At 43.7% G+C, this 14,613-nt stretch overlaps 1 protein-coding gene across 1 annotated transcript in view; it reads right to left on the bottom strand.

The window, feature by feature from the left end:
- The window catches only part of AGPS (alkylglycerone phosphate synthase), a 72,136-nt gene that overhangs the window by 22,473 nt on the left and 35,050 nt on the right, over positions 1 to 14,613 (bottom strand). Inside the window, exons 8-11 of the mRNA XM_056861193.1 lie at positions 9,169 to 9,294; positions 7,357 to 7,465; positions 4,370 to 4,497; positions 2,530 to 2,581 (exon numbers count right to left, since the gene is read on the bottom strand). Coding sequence (XP_056717171.1) covers positions 2,530 to 2,581; positions 4,370 to 4,497; positions 7,357 to 7,465; positions 9,169 to 9,294 — 415 coding nt within the window. The remainder of the gene's footprint in view (positions 1 to 2,529; positions 2,582 to 4,369; positions 4,498 to 7,356; positions 7,466 to 9,168; positions 9,295 to 14,613) is intronic.

Here is a 14,613-nt window from a genome sequence, read left to right as displayed (position 1 = left end):
GGGTTGGCAGGATCATCTCGAACCAAACGCCTACTTCCCTCGGCCTACTTCTGCATTCCCAAAAGGATTCCAAATAGCTTTTACAGGAGCTGGCTAGAGCAACTACTGACGTTTTATGGCATATAGGTTTTGGCATGCTTTCAATTGTTTGTATTTAAGGCTGTCACCTAATTAAGTAATCTTAGACCAGTAATCACAGGAGCTTTAATTGATTAAGCAGGCACTCTTGTCTGCGTAGGAATAAATCACTAGCAGTGAAGGGGAATAAACCACAGTTTTTAGATGTTTGCCTACGTGTATCCTAACAGGCACCACCTTGGAAGAGACGAAAGGGAATCTTTTTCTAACCTGATGCATACTAATGTAGTTTGGGTAAACATTCATATCACAAAAACTGTGCCCTTCCCTGTGCAAAACGGCACCTTTGGATTCAAATCAATTGGCATTAGAAGCACGCTGCCTGATTAAACAGGGCACCTTTTAATGTCACTCACTTCATTTCTCATTTGCCTTTCTTGCTGAGTTCAAACAAGTTAACAGTGCAGTCCGAAGCTGAGTTCATCCTCATCATTTATTTATTACGATCAAAGACCAGCTTACACAAAAAACCGAAGCTGAGTTAAGCCCTTCTAAACCCACTGACTTCAATGAACATAGAAGGGGGCAACTCTGGCTAGAACGGTGCTGTAAATGCTGCAGAGGCCTGATTTTATTATACAACTTTAAATGCCTTTGAATTTTATTTCAGCTGGCTTGAGAGGCAGGGGCGGAAGATGAAATACCCTCACTGTTCTCTCTCCACCTGAAGGGAAGACGCTAGCTGAGCGTTCACTTTTTTATGGATTCAAGACTCAGCTGCCTATCACCCCCTTCCTTCCCCTTCAAATCTTGACCCAAAATGCTGAGTCAGGAGTAACTCAGGGTGGACATCGGAGCAGAGAGACTGGGACCCAAAGATCCAGTGGGGTTTTACTTTTTTTCTCTGAACTTCGGATCCCTCTGCCTTAATAAGTTAGGACCCTACAATTTCAAAAGTGGTTTCCTTGGAGTGGGGTTCTGATGCTCAAGAAAACAAGCCCAAAGCTTCCTTGGGTAAAGGTAGTCCCCTGTGCAAGCACCAGGTCATTACTGACCCATGGGGTGACGTCACATCCCAACGTGTACTAGGCAGGCTGTGTTTACGGGGTGGGTTTGCCAGTGCCTTCCCCAGTCATCTTCCCTTTACCCTCAGCAAGCTGGGAACTCGTTTTACCGACCTCGGAAGGATGGGAGGCTGAGTCAACCTTGAGCCGACTACCTGAAACCAACTTCTGTCGGGATCGGACTCAGGTCATGAGCAGAGCTTGGACTGCAGTACTGCAGCTTACCACTCTGCGCCACGGGACTCTTGTTTCCTTGGGTCATGCAGAATTTGTTGTTCCAGTCTTTTGAATGCCAGCCTTAACATCAAACCATGGGGGGTGCAGAACATGTCTGGCTGCCCTTGACAGTCTTTTTTAAAAAAATAGTATCTTCACGCTTGTGACAATAAAGAATAAATCTGGTTATCTTGAGATGGTGAACAACAAGTTACACTGGGGTCTCGAGTGTTTGCATTCTTTACTGGTTGAGCAGAGTCCAAGTGTCCTGTTGCGTCTCACATCAACTTGCTTTCCTGGGAACCAAGACTTAAGAGATCACCATGGAGTTGGAAGATAAGAACGAACTTTGGATATTGAAGAGTGAGAGGGATTTTCAGAGAAGGAGAAAACAAACTGACTAGAGGAGAACTTTTGGGTTGCTATGCTGCTTGGTCTTTTGTATACGTACTGACGCTTTCCTACCAATAAATACTTTAAAGATCCGTCTTTCTCAAACGCAATCCTTTTTTTTTTTTTTTACCTTGGAACAAATATTCAGTGGGAAATAGCTCTCCTTTTTGTAGAGAGATTTAAGGCAGTTTAACCAGATAATTGAGACTTCTGGGTCTGGAAACTGATCCTCTCAGAAGGGCAATAGGAAACAGAAGAAATGGTGCTTGACAGAGAATCCTGGAAGGGCAGACAGTCCTCAGCATCCCATTCCCAATCCCTGACCCCCACAATTAAGGGCTGTCCACACTGGCCCCCTACCCAGGCATAGAGCTGGGGGAAGGAGTGCACAGAGCAGGAGGGGAGGGAGGGGAGGTGCCATGCACACGCTGGAGCCAGGCGCTGGTGGCCCCAGGGGCTTTACGCCAGGCGGGGCACACGGTGGCCACCCCTGCAGAAAAAAGCAAGGGATAGCAGTGGCTGGTAGGAGCTATTGGGGGGGGGGCTGCAGCATGTGCACTAGTCTGGTGGCGGGTGGGCACCTGCACTGTGGCAGCGTTCTTTCTCCCCATGCCCATGCTGCTGCCCTCCCTCTCCTTGCACCCGGGCAAGAGCCCCTGCCAGACCCCCCCCCCCAAGATCCAGCCCTGTGCCTACCTGACAAAGTATCTGACCAGTTCATGTTTAACGTCAGATCAGGAAAACAAACACCAAATAAAAAAGAGAAGTAAAAACTTACCAAACTGAAATTGCTGATTGTCCATAAGGCGAATGGATGCAGGAGCACACCTCTGAACAAAACAAACAGTGTTATCAACAGAGGTAGTTGAACGAAGGAAATATAACTGAGAAATCTCCCACGCGTTCACCCTAATACCACAAATCTGACTTCTACACATAATTCTGTCGTACAAGTATATTCAAGAAGCATTCAGTGCAGTGGCACAGATTAAAGAAGGCTGATTGTGGTGGGTAAATAGGTGCGTTATATCATATCCAGTCAAAATGTTGTCTTTCATAATGGACTTTTATCGCCAGCCTTTGAGAATGGGCTGTTTAAACATATGACACCCACCCTATTTATAGCGTCCGGTTATCAGTGACAGATTTTTGGAAGTACAGGGAACATGCCAAGGACTGCCACTAATAAATGAAAAGTGGTAAGCCACAATCATTTTAGAAAAACACTTTCAAAATTGTCAGTCTAGACATCTGGATATCTAATTTTGTCGGCTGAATTCATGATGAATGTTGGATTCCTATCTTCATAAGTTTGGGTTTTACAACTATTCCTGGTCTACAGTTCCCTGGTACCAATTCAGAATTTCCATATATATATTTTTGAACAGAAAAGAAAACAATAATTTTGCTCTTTAAGAACACTGGAAATAATTCGAATTTTTAAATTTAATAATTAAAATAAACAACAACAGCCAACCATCCCAATACTTCTTACAGGTAGATTCGAATCAAGATATAGGGCTGTTATTACAAACGCATGGGAGCTACTGCTCAGGTCTCTGAAATGTGGGTTAAAGGATTAAACTGTGTTCTGCCCTTGGGTGTAAACACATCCAGGACTTTTGTAAAAGAAGGTTTCGTTCTGGGCAGTCCATCGGCACAAAAGGAAACAGGGCACTGAATCCTCAAGGGATAACTGTAATTATGGCACTGACAGGAAAGGGAGGAGGTATTAAATCCCTCTATTTACATTTGTCAAGTACCAGATCTGAGAAACATATCCACGGGATTAAAACAGCAACTTTAATAAGCTTTGCCTGCCTACCAGTTGTGCAGGAAGTGTAGGGGATACACCCAGACACAGACGTCAACAAATGATCTACTTCCAGGAGTGAACTGATGTTAAAACAATCCTGGGAGGAAGCCAAATCAACAGCTGGCTCAACTTGCTGCTGACTGCTAGTTTCCCCGCCCCTCCTCCCAAGGCAGCGGGGACACTAGGACCTTCCCATTAATCTGAAGGACAAGTTTGCCCTGTCTACTACCCTGTCTTCCCTGCAGCTCCAGGTCACTGAGAGAAGAGGAACAGCAGGAAAACACTCTGGGAATAAAGGGACACAATACTTTTAAAGAGGCCTAACTCTAGCTCCAGGGCCCCATGGCACAGAATGGTAAGCTGCAGTACTGCAGTCAAAAGCTCTGCTCACGACCTGAGTATGAACCTGACAGAAGTCAGTTTCAGGTAGCCGGCTCAAGGTTGACTCAGCCTTCCATCTTTCCGAGGTCGGTAAAATGAGTACTGGGGGTAAAGGGAAGATGACTGGGGAAGGCACTGGCAAACCACCCTGTAAACATTGTCTGCTTAGTAAACGTCGGGAATGGGTCAGGAATGACACAGTGCTTGCACAGGGGACTACTTTTACCTTTACCTAACTCCAGCTCCACAACCAATTTCTAAGAAGGTGAAAGGGACATTACTCCTTTAAACCCATTTCTCAACCCTACAAAGATGACGCAGGCAGACCAGAGCATGCCCTCTAGTGAAAGTATTCAGATACTGCTATTTTTCCTCTGAAAAAGTGCAGTGAATTACAACCTTTAGAGCAAAGGTACTTTACCTGCTTCGCTATTTCTCTTAAACAGGCCACCCCTCTCTCAAAGTTTGGAAACACGACAGATCCATATTTTTGGTATTCAGGGACCGGTCGGATTTTTATTGTAACTTCCGTTACCACTCCAAGGATTCCTTCATAAAAAGAGGAAAATCATTATTTGGCTGCAGCGGTTAAAAGACTGACAAAATTGAATTATGATTTCATAGGCAAAATACAGAATATTTGAAGGCGTTTTGAGTTTTTAAAATTGTGAGTTTGGTCCTTTTTTTAAAAAAAGGAACACTTTCTTATTCCAGAACCTCCAAAGAGTTGTACATGATTAATGTAGATTTCTCAAAGGGTTACAATTTAAGTTTTCTGTATTTATGTAAGGAAGTTTTGTAACGGCCTATGGCTAAACAAATAAACAAATACTACTACTAATTATGCTTCTGACTGCAGGAATACTCCAACTCCAAAGATCAAATATGGGCATAGGTAAAAGGTAACTGTACTATAAGATTAAAGCTACCATAACCTAAGAATTCCATATCTTGACTTAGACCCCGTGGTCAATTTCCGCTAACGGAAATTTCGCCAATTTCCTCTCCGACTACTGACACTCAATTTGTCTGCCATGCCGTTTCTGAGGGCCCCATCTTCTAGGAGCGGCCTTTTAGGAAAGCATTTCGGCCTGCCAGAGGAAGAAGTCCCATTCCACCGAGAGAAAGGCTTACCACGGGATCCAAGCCTTTGGTTTAATATTTAGGCACCCAAAAAGGGGAATGCAGTTCTAACTGAGGTCAATAAGGGGGAATCTTCTTTTTCAATTGATTCACGCAAGGCCCTACCAGCTGTTTTCTGGGCAAGAACCCATTTAGAATTTTGCCTAAAAACCACTGAATGGCAATTATTAGTATCAACAGAGCATCTAGAAATGCTTTATAGTATTGTTGCTGGAAGATCAGAAACAATGCCTTGAATCCCTTCAACATTTACTGTGGATGAAGTGCCGTGGTGGTGGGGTGTGTACAGGTTTCTAAGGTAGACCCTTGCTTTGTCACCTCCCCCCAATCCTATTAGTGAGGGTTCCAGAATGCCATAAGCAGAACTTCAGAGGGTTCAGCGGGATGCCGTGTGGGAAGGAGACAGAAAAAGCCCATTCTGCAAGCTTTGTGATAGTCACAATTAAGAAGAAGAGTTGGTTTTTATATGCCGACTTTCTCTACCACTTAAGGAAGAATCAAATCGGCTTACAATTACCTTCCCCTCCCCACAACAGACACCCTGTGAGGTAGGTGAGGCGGAGAGAGTGTGACTAGCCCAAGGTCACCCAGCTGGCTTAATGTGTAGGAGTGGGGAAACAAATCCAGTTCACCAGATTAGCCTCTGCCGCTCATGTGGAGGAGTGGAGAATCAAACCTGGTTCTCCAGATTAGAGTCCACCACTCCAAACCACTGCTCTTAACCACTACACCATGCTGGCTACACAACCACTGCTCTTAACCACTACACAACTTGGGCCTAGAGGCCCTAACTCCAGCAGCCATCTTCACAACCGCCACACAGTTTCCCAGATGCCACTAGGATGTAGACTGCCTCTCCTCAAAACATTAACTCTTTCTTAACATTATCATTCCGTGTAACTCTTTACCACAGTAACAACCACCTCCAGGACCTCCAGAGACTCCCTAGTGCTGCAGACAAGGGCCCACACATACAGCTGCAATAGCAGTGTCCAGTTTACACAATGCTATTCTAGAAGCATGGCTGGGATAGTTCTTTCCATTCCCCTGAAGAGCCAGCATGGGGTAGTGGTTAAGAGTGGTGGTTTGGAAGGGTGGACTCTAATCTGGAGAACCGGGTTTGATTCCCCACTCCTCCACATGAGCAGCAGATGCTAATCTGGTGAACCGGGATGGTTTCCCCTCTCCTACAGATGAAGCCAGCTGGGTGACCTTGGGCTAGTCACAGCTCTCTTAGAGCTCTCTCAGCCCCACCTACCTCACAGGGTGTCTGTGGTGGGGAGGGGAAGGGAAGGTGATTGTAAGCCGGTTTGATTCTTCCTTAAGTGGCGGAGAAAGTCGGCATACAAAAACTAACTCTTCTTCTTCTGAAAAGCTTAATGGGTCTTTAAAGGTCAGAAAGGAGACACTGCTCCATATAATGTCTGCACGCAATAAAGCTTGCTATACTCAGCCTTCTAGCTGTAGCTGTAACAACTCTAAAACCAGAACGGTTAAGCAGGAGGTCTTAGCGGGCAGAGCTCACGTCTCGTGGTTGAGGGCCACTGCAGGTTGTTATCAGTGCTTGGCCTCCCTCCCTACCTCTATCTTCCCCACACCTTTTGGACTACTGATGGTGTGGGTTCCAACGGCTTTCAAATAGCTTCCGAATTTTTCCAGCAACTGTTTTGTCAACTGAGTGCCACTATGTGTTTATCACTATTTGTTTCAATAATTTTAATTAAGAGATGCATTGATTTTATTGTTTTTATTGTAATTAATTTGTTGTGACCCGCCCTGAGCCCAGCCTTGATTGGGGATTGAGGGCGGGCTAGAAATTAAATAACTAAATCTCGAATGCTGACTTCGTCAACATTGCATTGAGAGATCTGCAGTCCTAACACCTAGCAGGCCTGACACAATGATTTCACACCACACTACATAGCTACCTACAGCCACATTATGTTATATCTGTATGACAATCAGCTGCTGTCAGTACAAAGCTTATTCCTTTGTTTGAACACATGAAGCTGCCTTATACTGAATCAGACAATCAAGTTCAGTATTGTCTACTCAGACCAGCAGCGGCTCTCCAGGGTCTCAGGCAGGGGTCTTTCACATCACCCACTTACCTAGTCCCTTTAACTGGAGATGCCGGGGATTGAACCTGGGACCTTCTGCATGCCAAACAGATGCTCTACCACTGAGCCACAGCCCTGTTGGCTTTTTTCTACAGATTCCCAAAAGGATTTCAGACGCTGCAATTCAACTGGATTTTGCTTATACCTTCAGATCCCAAAATGAAATGGTGGATGTCGGGTCCGGTTGACATTCGTGGTCCTTGACAGCTTTTTTCTATTACGCCTCTTGGAGTTACCATTTTTATATGAACGACCTGTTTAAGGCACAATGTGCAATTAAGATTACATATATATTAAAAAAGAATATACAAAATCATGCAAAGGATACCAATTCCAAAAGCATCTTAATCAATTTCAAATCTGCCATGACTGTTCAACATGAAATCTGCTGGGCAAGAAGCAGCTGACCCCAAACTAGCCTATGGGACCTGCAACTTTACTTTGGGCTGGATTCAACCAAACTCCAAGGAGCCTTTCTCCAAACTTAAGTGGCTCTTCTTCCAACAGAAGAGCCACTCAAGATGAAGGATGGCTTCTTAGATTGAAGAAAGGCTTCATACTGTGTGCAACAGAGTAGGAGGGTAAAAATAGTCTCCACCCTAATGCATAATTTGATTAACTCCATACTTATTCCAAATGGTTATATAGTACAAATAAATGATTTAGCATGCAGTCATGTTAAACACATTGTTTAGAGTAATAGTTGGTTATCTAAAGAAAACTGTAGACTAGATGTTGAGGAGTAGGAAAATAAGTAGGATTAATTCCAAAAATCTTCAGGTAGTATACTACATTTTAATTAAGCGTATTGGGAGTTTTCTATAATAGGGTTTTTCAAATGGGACATTCTTACTAACCGAAAGCAGTTAACAAATGGCACTTTTTGGAAGGTTTGATATACTGCATGTATGGCTCTGTGTATGTATTATATGTTGTGTTTAGTTTGTCTTGTAATTCTTTCTTAATAAATAAAAATATTTATATATAAAAAAAGCATACTCTCCATAAGAACATAAGAAAGGCCCTGCTGGATCAGACCAAGGCCCATCAAGTCCAGCAGTCCATTCACACAGTGGCCACCAGGTGCCTCTAGGAAGCCCACAAAATAGACGACTGCAGCAGCACCATCCTGCCACAGCACCTAATATAATAGGCATGCTCTCTGACACTAGAGAGAATAGGTATGCAGCATGACTAGTATTCATTTTAACTAATAGCCATGAATACCCCTTTCCTCCATTAATATGTCCCCACCCTGCTGTCTGCTGTTCCTAAAAAGGATGAAGGGTGGACAAAGGGAAGAGTACTTCTTATAGGCTAGCCCCCCCCCCCCCACTCCCGGTTCTCCTTCTGCTTACATGGTGCATTCCTCAGGTACCAGCACTTCTCATTCATGCAAGACTGGCTTCTTGCAAGAGTGGAAAGAGTCTCACTCATCAGGGGACCTCTCCTCCAATGAAGCAGAGAACAGCACAAGGGAAAGTACGGGATCTACGCCAAAATATTTTTATTCAATCATCAACTCTTTCTCATCATTCTACCCTGAAGGCCATTTGGGTCACAACACGTAAAGCTCAAGTAGTATTGTTCCAAGTGTTATTTAGAACAAGATCAACTCTGCTGCTTTCAGAAACCCTTACACTTTCCATCCCTGCCACGGCATCAACAACAAGACTAAAAACCAAGACCAAAACACAGATGTACTGGAATGAGCAAGAGTTCAGTAGCACCTTAAAGGCTAACAAAATTTCTGGCAGGGTATGAGCTTTTGTGAGCCAAAGCTCGCTTCTTCAGAAAGCTCATACCCAGCCAGAAATGTTGTTAGTCTTTAAGGTGCTACTGGACTCTTGCTCTTTTCTACAGCTGCAGACAGACTAACCCATCGTGATCTATCACAGTGGAATGAGATCATTTGCTGAAAGCTGGGTGGGGAGGCGGAGAAGAGGAAGAAGTTTACCAGGTCTTCAATGTTTCCATAAACGTTTTTCTTCATGCCGGATGCTCGCGTTGCCACCCATCCTCCAAGAGTACTGAATTCCATAGAATCCGGTTCGTGGCCTGTACAGTAACCGCTTTCAGCCAGCTAAAAGAAAAAATAATCCATTATTGTCAGAGATGGTTCAAATTCCACTGCAGAACTGTTTTGCAAATGCATGGCTTTCCTCCCCCAGAAACTGGAGGGAAGTCTCAGATCAACATAATTTAAATTTGATTAAGCCTGGGTTTCTCAGTGACTGGTTTTCATTCATTTCTGCCACTCACTACTCTCCAGGTAGCTGCTCTCAGACATAGAAGTGTAGGCACAATACACAGAAGCATGACATCCATTCTTCAACCATTTCTACCCTAATGGGAATACTTTTGGGTAATGTCACCATTGCAAAAAATCATACTGTACCATGTGTGCATGATTACAAGGTCGGCATGAACAAACAAACAAAAACCAGCCAAGAATTTACTAAGTGAACTGGCCTTAGCAGCATGCATTAAAAACACAGCTGTTAAGATGTAGCCTTATTCATCCTTCCACTTCCAAAAGCTTCAGTCCAATACTTTATTAAATACTGTAAAGCATTGTCATAAATACTGTAAAGCATCAAATACTGTAAAGCATGTTTCACAGGACACAATGTTAACTAACTAATTTTCCCTGGCAAACTAAATTTCCCTAGCAAACAATAAAGGAAGCATTCATTTATGATTCTGTTAACATGATTTGCATCTGGCTCACAGAAATCCTGAACAGATTCCACTTTATTCTCTCAAGAAGAGCTCCCTTTTTAATATACAACCATCTGGCTGGGATTTCAGGATGCAATACCAATGGGTATTTGCTACCCAGATCAGGAATTCCTATACATTTGTTGCTGGTTTCGCTTTTCTTTATTAGTTTGGTTTTTGCCATCTGCACTGCCTCAACAATTGAATAAAACGCCTTTGTACGGTGACCCCCAACGCTAGTTCTAATGAAAGCATTTCATAAGTCAGTCTTACGTCAACTGGCACAGCTACTGATCATGTGAGCAGTATACATTCAAGAGTGCCTTGCAAGAATTCTAGAGCTATTCCACAACACCCATTGCAAAAATAATGGATACCAACAAGAATTTCTGCAGGCACTAGAGGGGTGGCTATTTTTACCAACAGCCCCCCAACTGAAGCAGCACAAAATGCCCCCTGAAATACTGCTGTGGGGGCATAGGGACACCCCCCATGAACAGTTTGGGGAGGAATCAGAGGTATCCAGTGAAAGGATGGAATCAAACATTGTACCTCTCCTCTTGCGCCTGCAGAAATTCTAGGCAGGATCCAGGCCAATCTATGACTCAGATCCAGAGGAGTGCTAATGGAGTTTAGTTTAGTTTATTGGATTTATACCCCTCCCTTTCTTGACTACAGTCTGGTTCAGGGTGGCTAACAATCAAAATGACACAATCAATTAAAATGCACACTGTAAAATACAGGCTATAATTAAAACCTTACTAATTTTAAAATCCAGTTGATGCCCTTGATATTAATCTCAGTGATGGGGACAACCAGTCAGAGAGAGGGAGGAGAAAAAAGAAAGTTAGAGCGGATCCTCAGTGGAACAGGCTTCCTTGGGAGGTGGTAAGCTCTCCTTCCTCAGAGGTTTTTAAGAAGAGGCTAGATGGCCATCTGTCAGCAATGCTGATTCTATGACCTATGTCAGAACATGAGAGGGAGGGCATCTTGGCCATCTTTTGGGCAGGGAGTAGGGGTCACTGGGTGTGTGTGGGGGAGGTAGTTGTGAATTTCCTGCATTGTGAAGGGGGTTGGACCAGATGACCCTGGTGGTCCCTTCCAACTGTATGATTCTATGGAAAACAGAACCAAATATTCCAAGAACAACTGAAGAAATAAAACTATGGATAGGGGTATTGAGGCCAGCTACAATAAATCCATGGCCTCAAACACAGGCCTGGCGGAAAGTCTCAGTCTTGCAGGCCCTGCAGAATTGATTCAAGTCCCGCAAGGCCCCGGGTCTCACTTGACAGAGAGTTCTACCAGACCAGGGCCAGAGCTGAAAAGGCTCTGGTTGGGGACAGCCAGACACTTCTTGGACCAGGGACCAAAAGTAAATTATTACTAGCTGAGTGTAACGCTCTCTGGGGTGTGTACTGGGAGAGACGGTCCTACAGGTAGGGTGATCTCAGATCATTTAGGGCCGTGTTGGTGAACCTATGGCAAGCGTGCTGCAGCCGGCACACCAAGCCCTCTCTGTGGGCACGCACAGACCCATCGCGTCTGCCTAGGGCTGTGCCGTGTTGCCGTGGTGAGGGCGGTGCTCCTTTCCCCAAGCCCATGCTCCCCAAGCCTGCGCTGGCGCCCTCCCTCTCCTTGCACCCGGGGCAAGCCCCTCCCTCTCTCTAGCTGAGCTGACCCGCCCCTCTTCAGTTTGTCTGGGGCCCCGCCCGTCTAAAAAAGCATTTAGAAAATTCTACAACATTTGCAGACAATCCTACAAGCCATCAGGAAATCTACAAGGAATTTTCTAGCATTGTCGCAGCTGCAAAGGTGAATTTTAGTAACAGATTTTTACAGTTCCGTAAGATGAAGACAACCCTGTGTTTTCTTACTTCTCCAGATAAAGCCAAATTTGAAGAACTTGATCTTTCCTGCCTACACTGGTTAAATTTAGAAAATCTGGAAATGGAGCTAATAGAATTTCAGGAAAGCTCTATCTGGAAAAAATAATTTTATGACCTGCGTGAAACACTTGAGAAGATAGAAGGGATGCCAAAGAACAGCACAGTTAGTTCTGAAAATGAAATCCTTAAAGTGTGGAATTCTCTGTCAAATAATTTTAAGTCAATGAAAGAACTTGGGATTGCTTTCCTTACTTTGTTTGGATCATCTTATGCTTATGAGCAGCTGTTTTCAGCTTTGAATTATATCAAATCTGACACCAGAAACAGGCTAACAGATGACCTGAGTGCTGCATGTGTTGCTCTCAAACTTACAAAGTATGAGCCAAGGGTAGAAAAATTATCAGCATGCACACAACAGCAAAAATCACATTAATTGTTCAAAAAATTTGACGATGTCCTCAAAGATGTCACAAAAATGGTGAATTACATCATGGCTCGTGCTCTGAATTGTTGACAGTTTCAAGCACTTCTTGAGGAGGTTCAGGGACAGTATAATTGTTTACTTATGTACAATAATGTCTGGTGGCTGAGCAGAGGACGAGAGATGCATGCCAAATGCAAACTTTTACCTTTCAATAAAAAGTTGTTTGTATCATTGAAAGCTCTGTTATTGTGTTTTTCTTTTAACGCAAAATATGTGAATGTATGAGTTGCTTTTTCTAAACTAAAACCTCAGTATTCAGGTTAAATTGCCGTATTGGCACTTGGCGATAAATAAGTGGGTTTTGGGTTGCAGTTTGGGCACTCAGTCTCTAAAAGGTTCGCCATCACTGGTTTCGGGCTTTAAAGATACATTAACCACAGCATTTTCTTTGGAATCATATCAGTGTTTTGCTCCCCTTATTGTCATTAGTGAGACTAAAGCTGGTTTAAAAGCTGCCTTCCATTTTTTTGCCTCCCCACTGCAGCCCACAGCTTCCCTCTAAAAAGCTGCTCCTGAGAGTTGGGTGGGGGGGGACCCTCTGGAAATGGCACAGGGTGCAACCAGGAGAGGGAAGCAACAGAAGTCACCCCACATGAGTTCCTGCTCAAATGGAGTGAGAATTCTTGCAATGAGTCAGTATTTCCCGCAAATTCCCAATTACATGCTATGGTCCGGTCACCTTTTTTAGTATTTCAGTGGTACAAGAGGGGTCGCTTATGTCAGAACCTAAAGACTCATCTGCGCTGTTAAAGGTAAGTCTAGGACTGCTAGTACACGCTACCAAACCATGGTTTATTCCGACCACAATGTAGCACTCAAGTCATGGTCTAGGCTTCCAACCGTACGTTTGCTAGCAGTGACAAACCACAGTCTTATGGGAAAGGGCCCTTGACTATCCTCAGGCTCACGTTTCCCCCCTCCTTCCCCTCCTCATGCCCAGCTTCAAAACAAACCATGTAAAAGTTCACAGAAGCCACAGTATCCTTCAGCTGAATCACAAATTACGCTGTGTTCTTTTGGCCTCCAAACATGGGATTGAACAGAATGCAGAAGGGAGTAGTTTTAAAACCACAAATGAGGGGAGGGAAAGGAAGCTGGAGGCCCAAGAATTTTCACAGCGTCCTACAACATGTCAATGCAATCACAGGTAAACCACATTTATGGCTCCTTGCTTGCATCTGCCCTTCATCTGCTACATGGCAGACACAAGATACAGCACATAAAGTACCATGCATTCTGTGTTCCTTCGTGCTCTTTGTTGGTACAATATGGAAGCCGTGTGGATCTGGCTTTTAGTTTGAGATTGTGGGTTTTAATTCAGATAATTTTATGTACTGCTATTTTTTTGCGTTGTTTTTATCTGTTGTGAGCCACCCTGAGACCGGCTTCAGCCGAGAGAAGGGCGGGATAGAAGGCTAAAGATTAAAATAAATAAATAAATCCCTTAATCATCAAGAAGTTGTTTTCAACCAGGAAAAATATGTTGATGTACGGATCGCAGAAAATATAATGCAGCTATTCAGAAAATAAAAGAATGAGACTTATTTTTATTAAAAAATATCAAGTGACTTTTGAAATCCGGTATCCTCAAGGATTTGGGGCATATGCACTACTGTTGATCAATGGGACCGGACTGCAAATCCTCTCGGCACGCAAGTTCTTCCGAGCATGATCAAGACTTGCCGCAGTGGCCCACGACGCCGAACGCTTTCTACTTGACATTTCAAGCGCTGCTGGGAGCCCTTTCTTTCCTTCGCGGATTTTAATAAGGTACTTCAGCAGTACCTGTACACTTGCAATAAAAGTTACTAATGGTTTGAGCGGCTTACCACCAAGGTATTTCTACATATTCTATAACTATTCTGTATGTAAAAAAAATGTAATCAACACCCCAAATTTGGTCAGCACTGACCCCAAGTGATACGGAACCAATGAAAGAAACCCAGTCACTGAAAAACAAAATCAAAACTGATTTCTAATGAAGGGGAAACTCGGAAGGTGTGTGTGGGGGAACCACAACACAAGTTTTAAAGGAAGAAGCTGCCGCAAAAGACGATATTATGCGGTACTCTAGCGGGACAAAAGACTGCGTGGCATTTCAAGAATGGAGCAGTTGGTGAAATATCAGAAGTTAGCAGCCTAGAAAAATGACATTTAAATTAAGGGAATGTACTCTGTGCATTTTAATTCTAACCTTTAAAAAAAAAAAAAAACCACAGCTCCGGAAAGGTTAAAATACTACATCAAATGATAAAAAGACATAAAAACAAGAAGTATGAAAGGGCATCTCATCAGAAATTGCAGTATG

This window comes from Euleptes europaea, chromosome 15 (genome assembly GCF_029931775.1).
Source record: "Euleptes europaea isolate rEulEur1 chromosome 15, rEulEur1.hap1, whole genome shotgun sequence".
In the NCBI taxonomy this organism is placed as follows: domain Eukaryota; kingdom Metazoa; phylum Chordata; class Lepidosauria; order Squamata; family Sphaerodactylidae; genus Euleptes; species Euleptes europaea.
The sequence above is the reverse complement of the archived record's forward strand: the minus strand, read 5'-3'. Positions and strand labels throughout refer to the sequence as shown.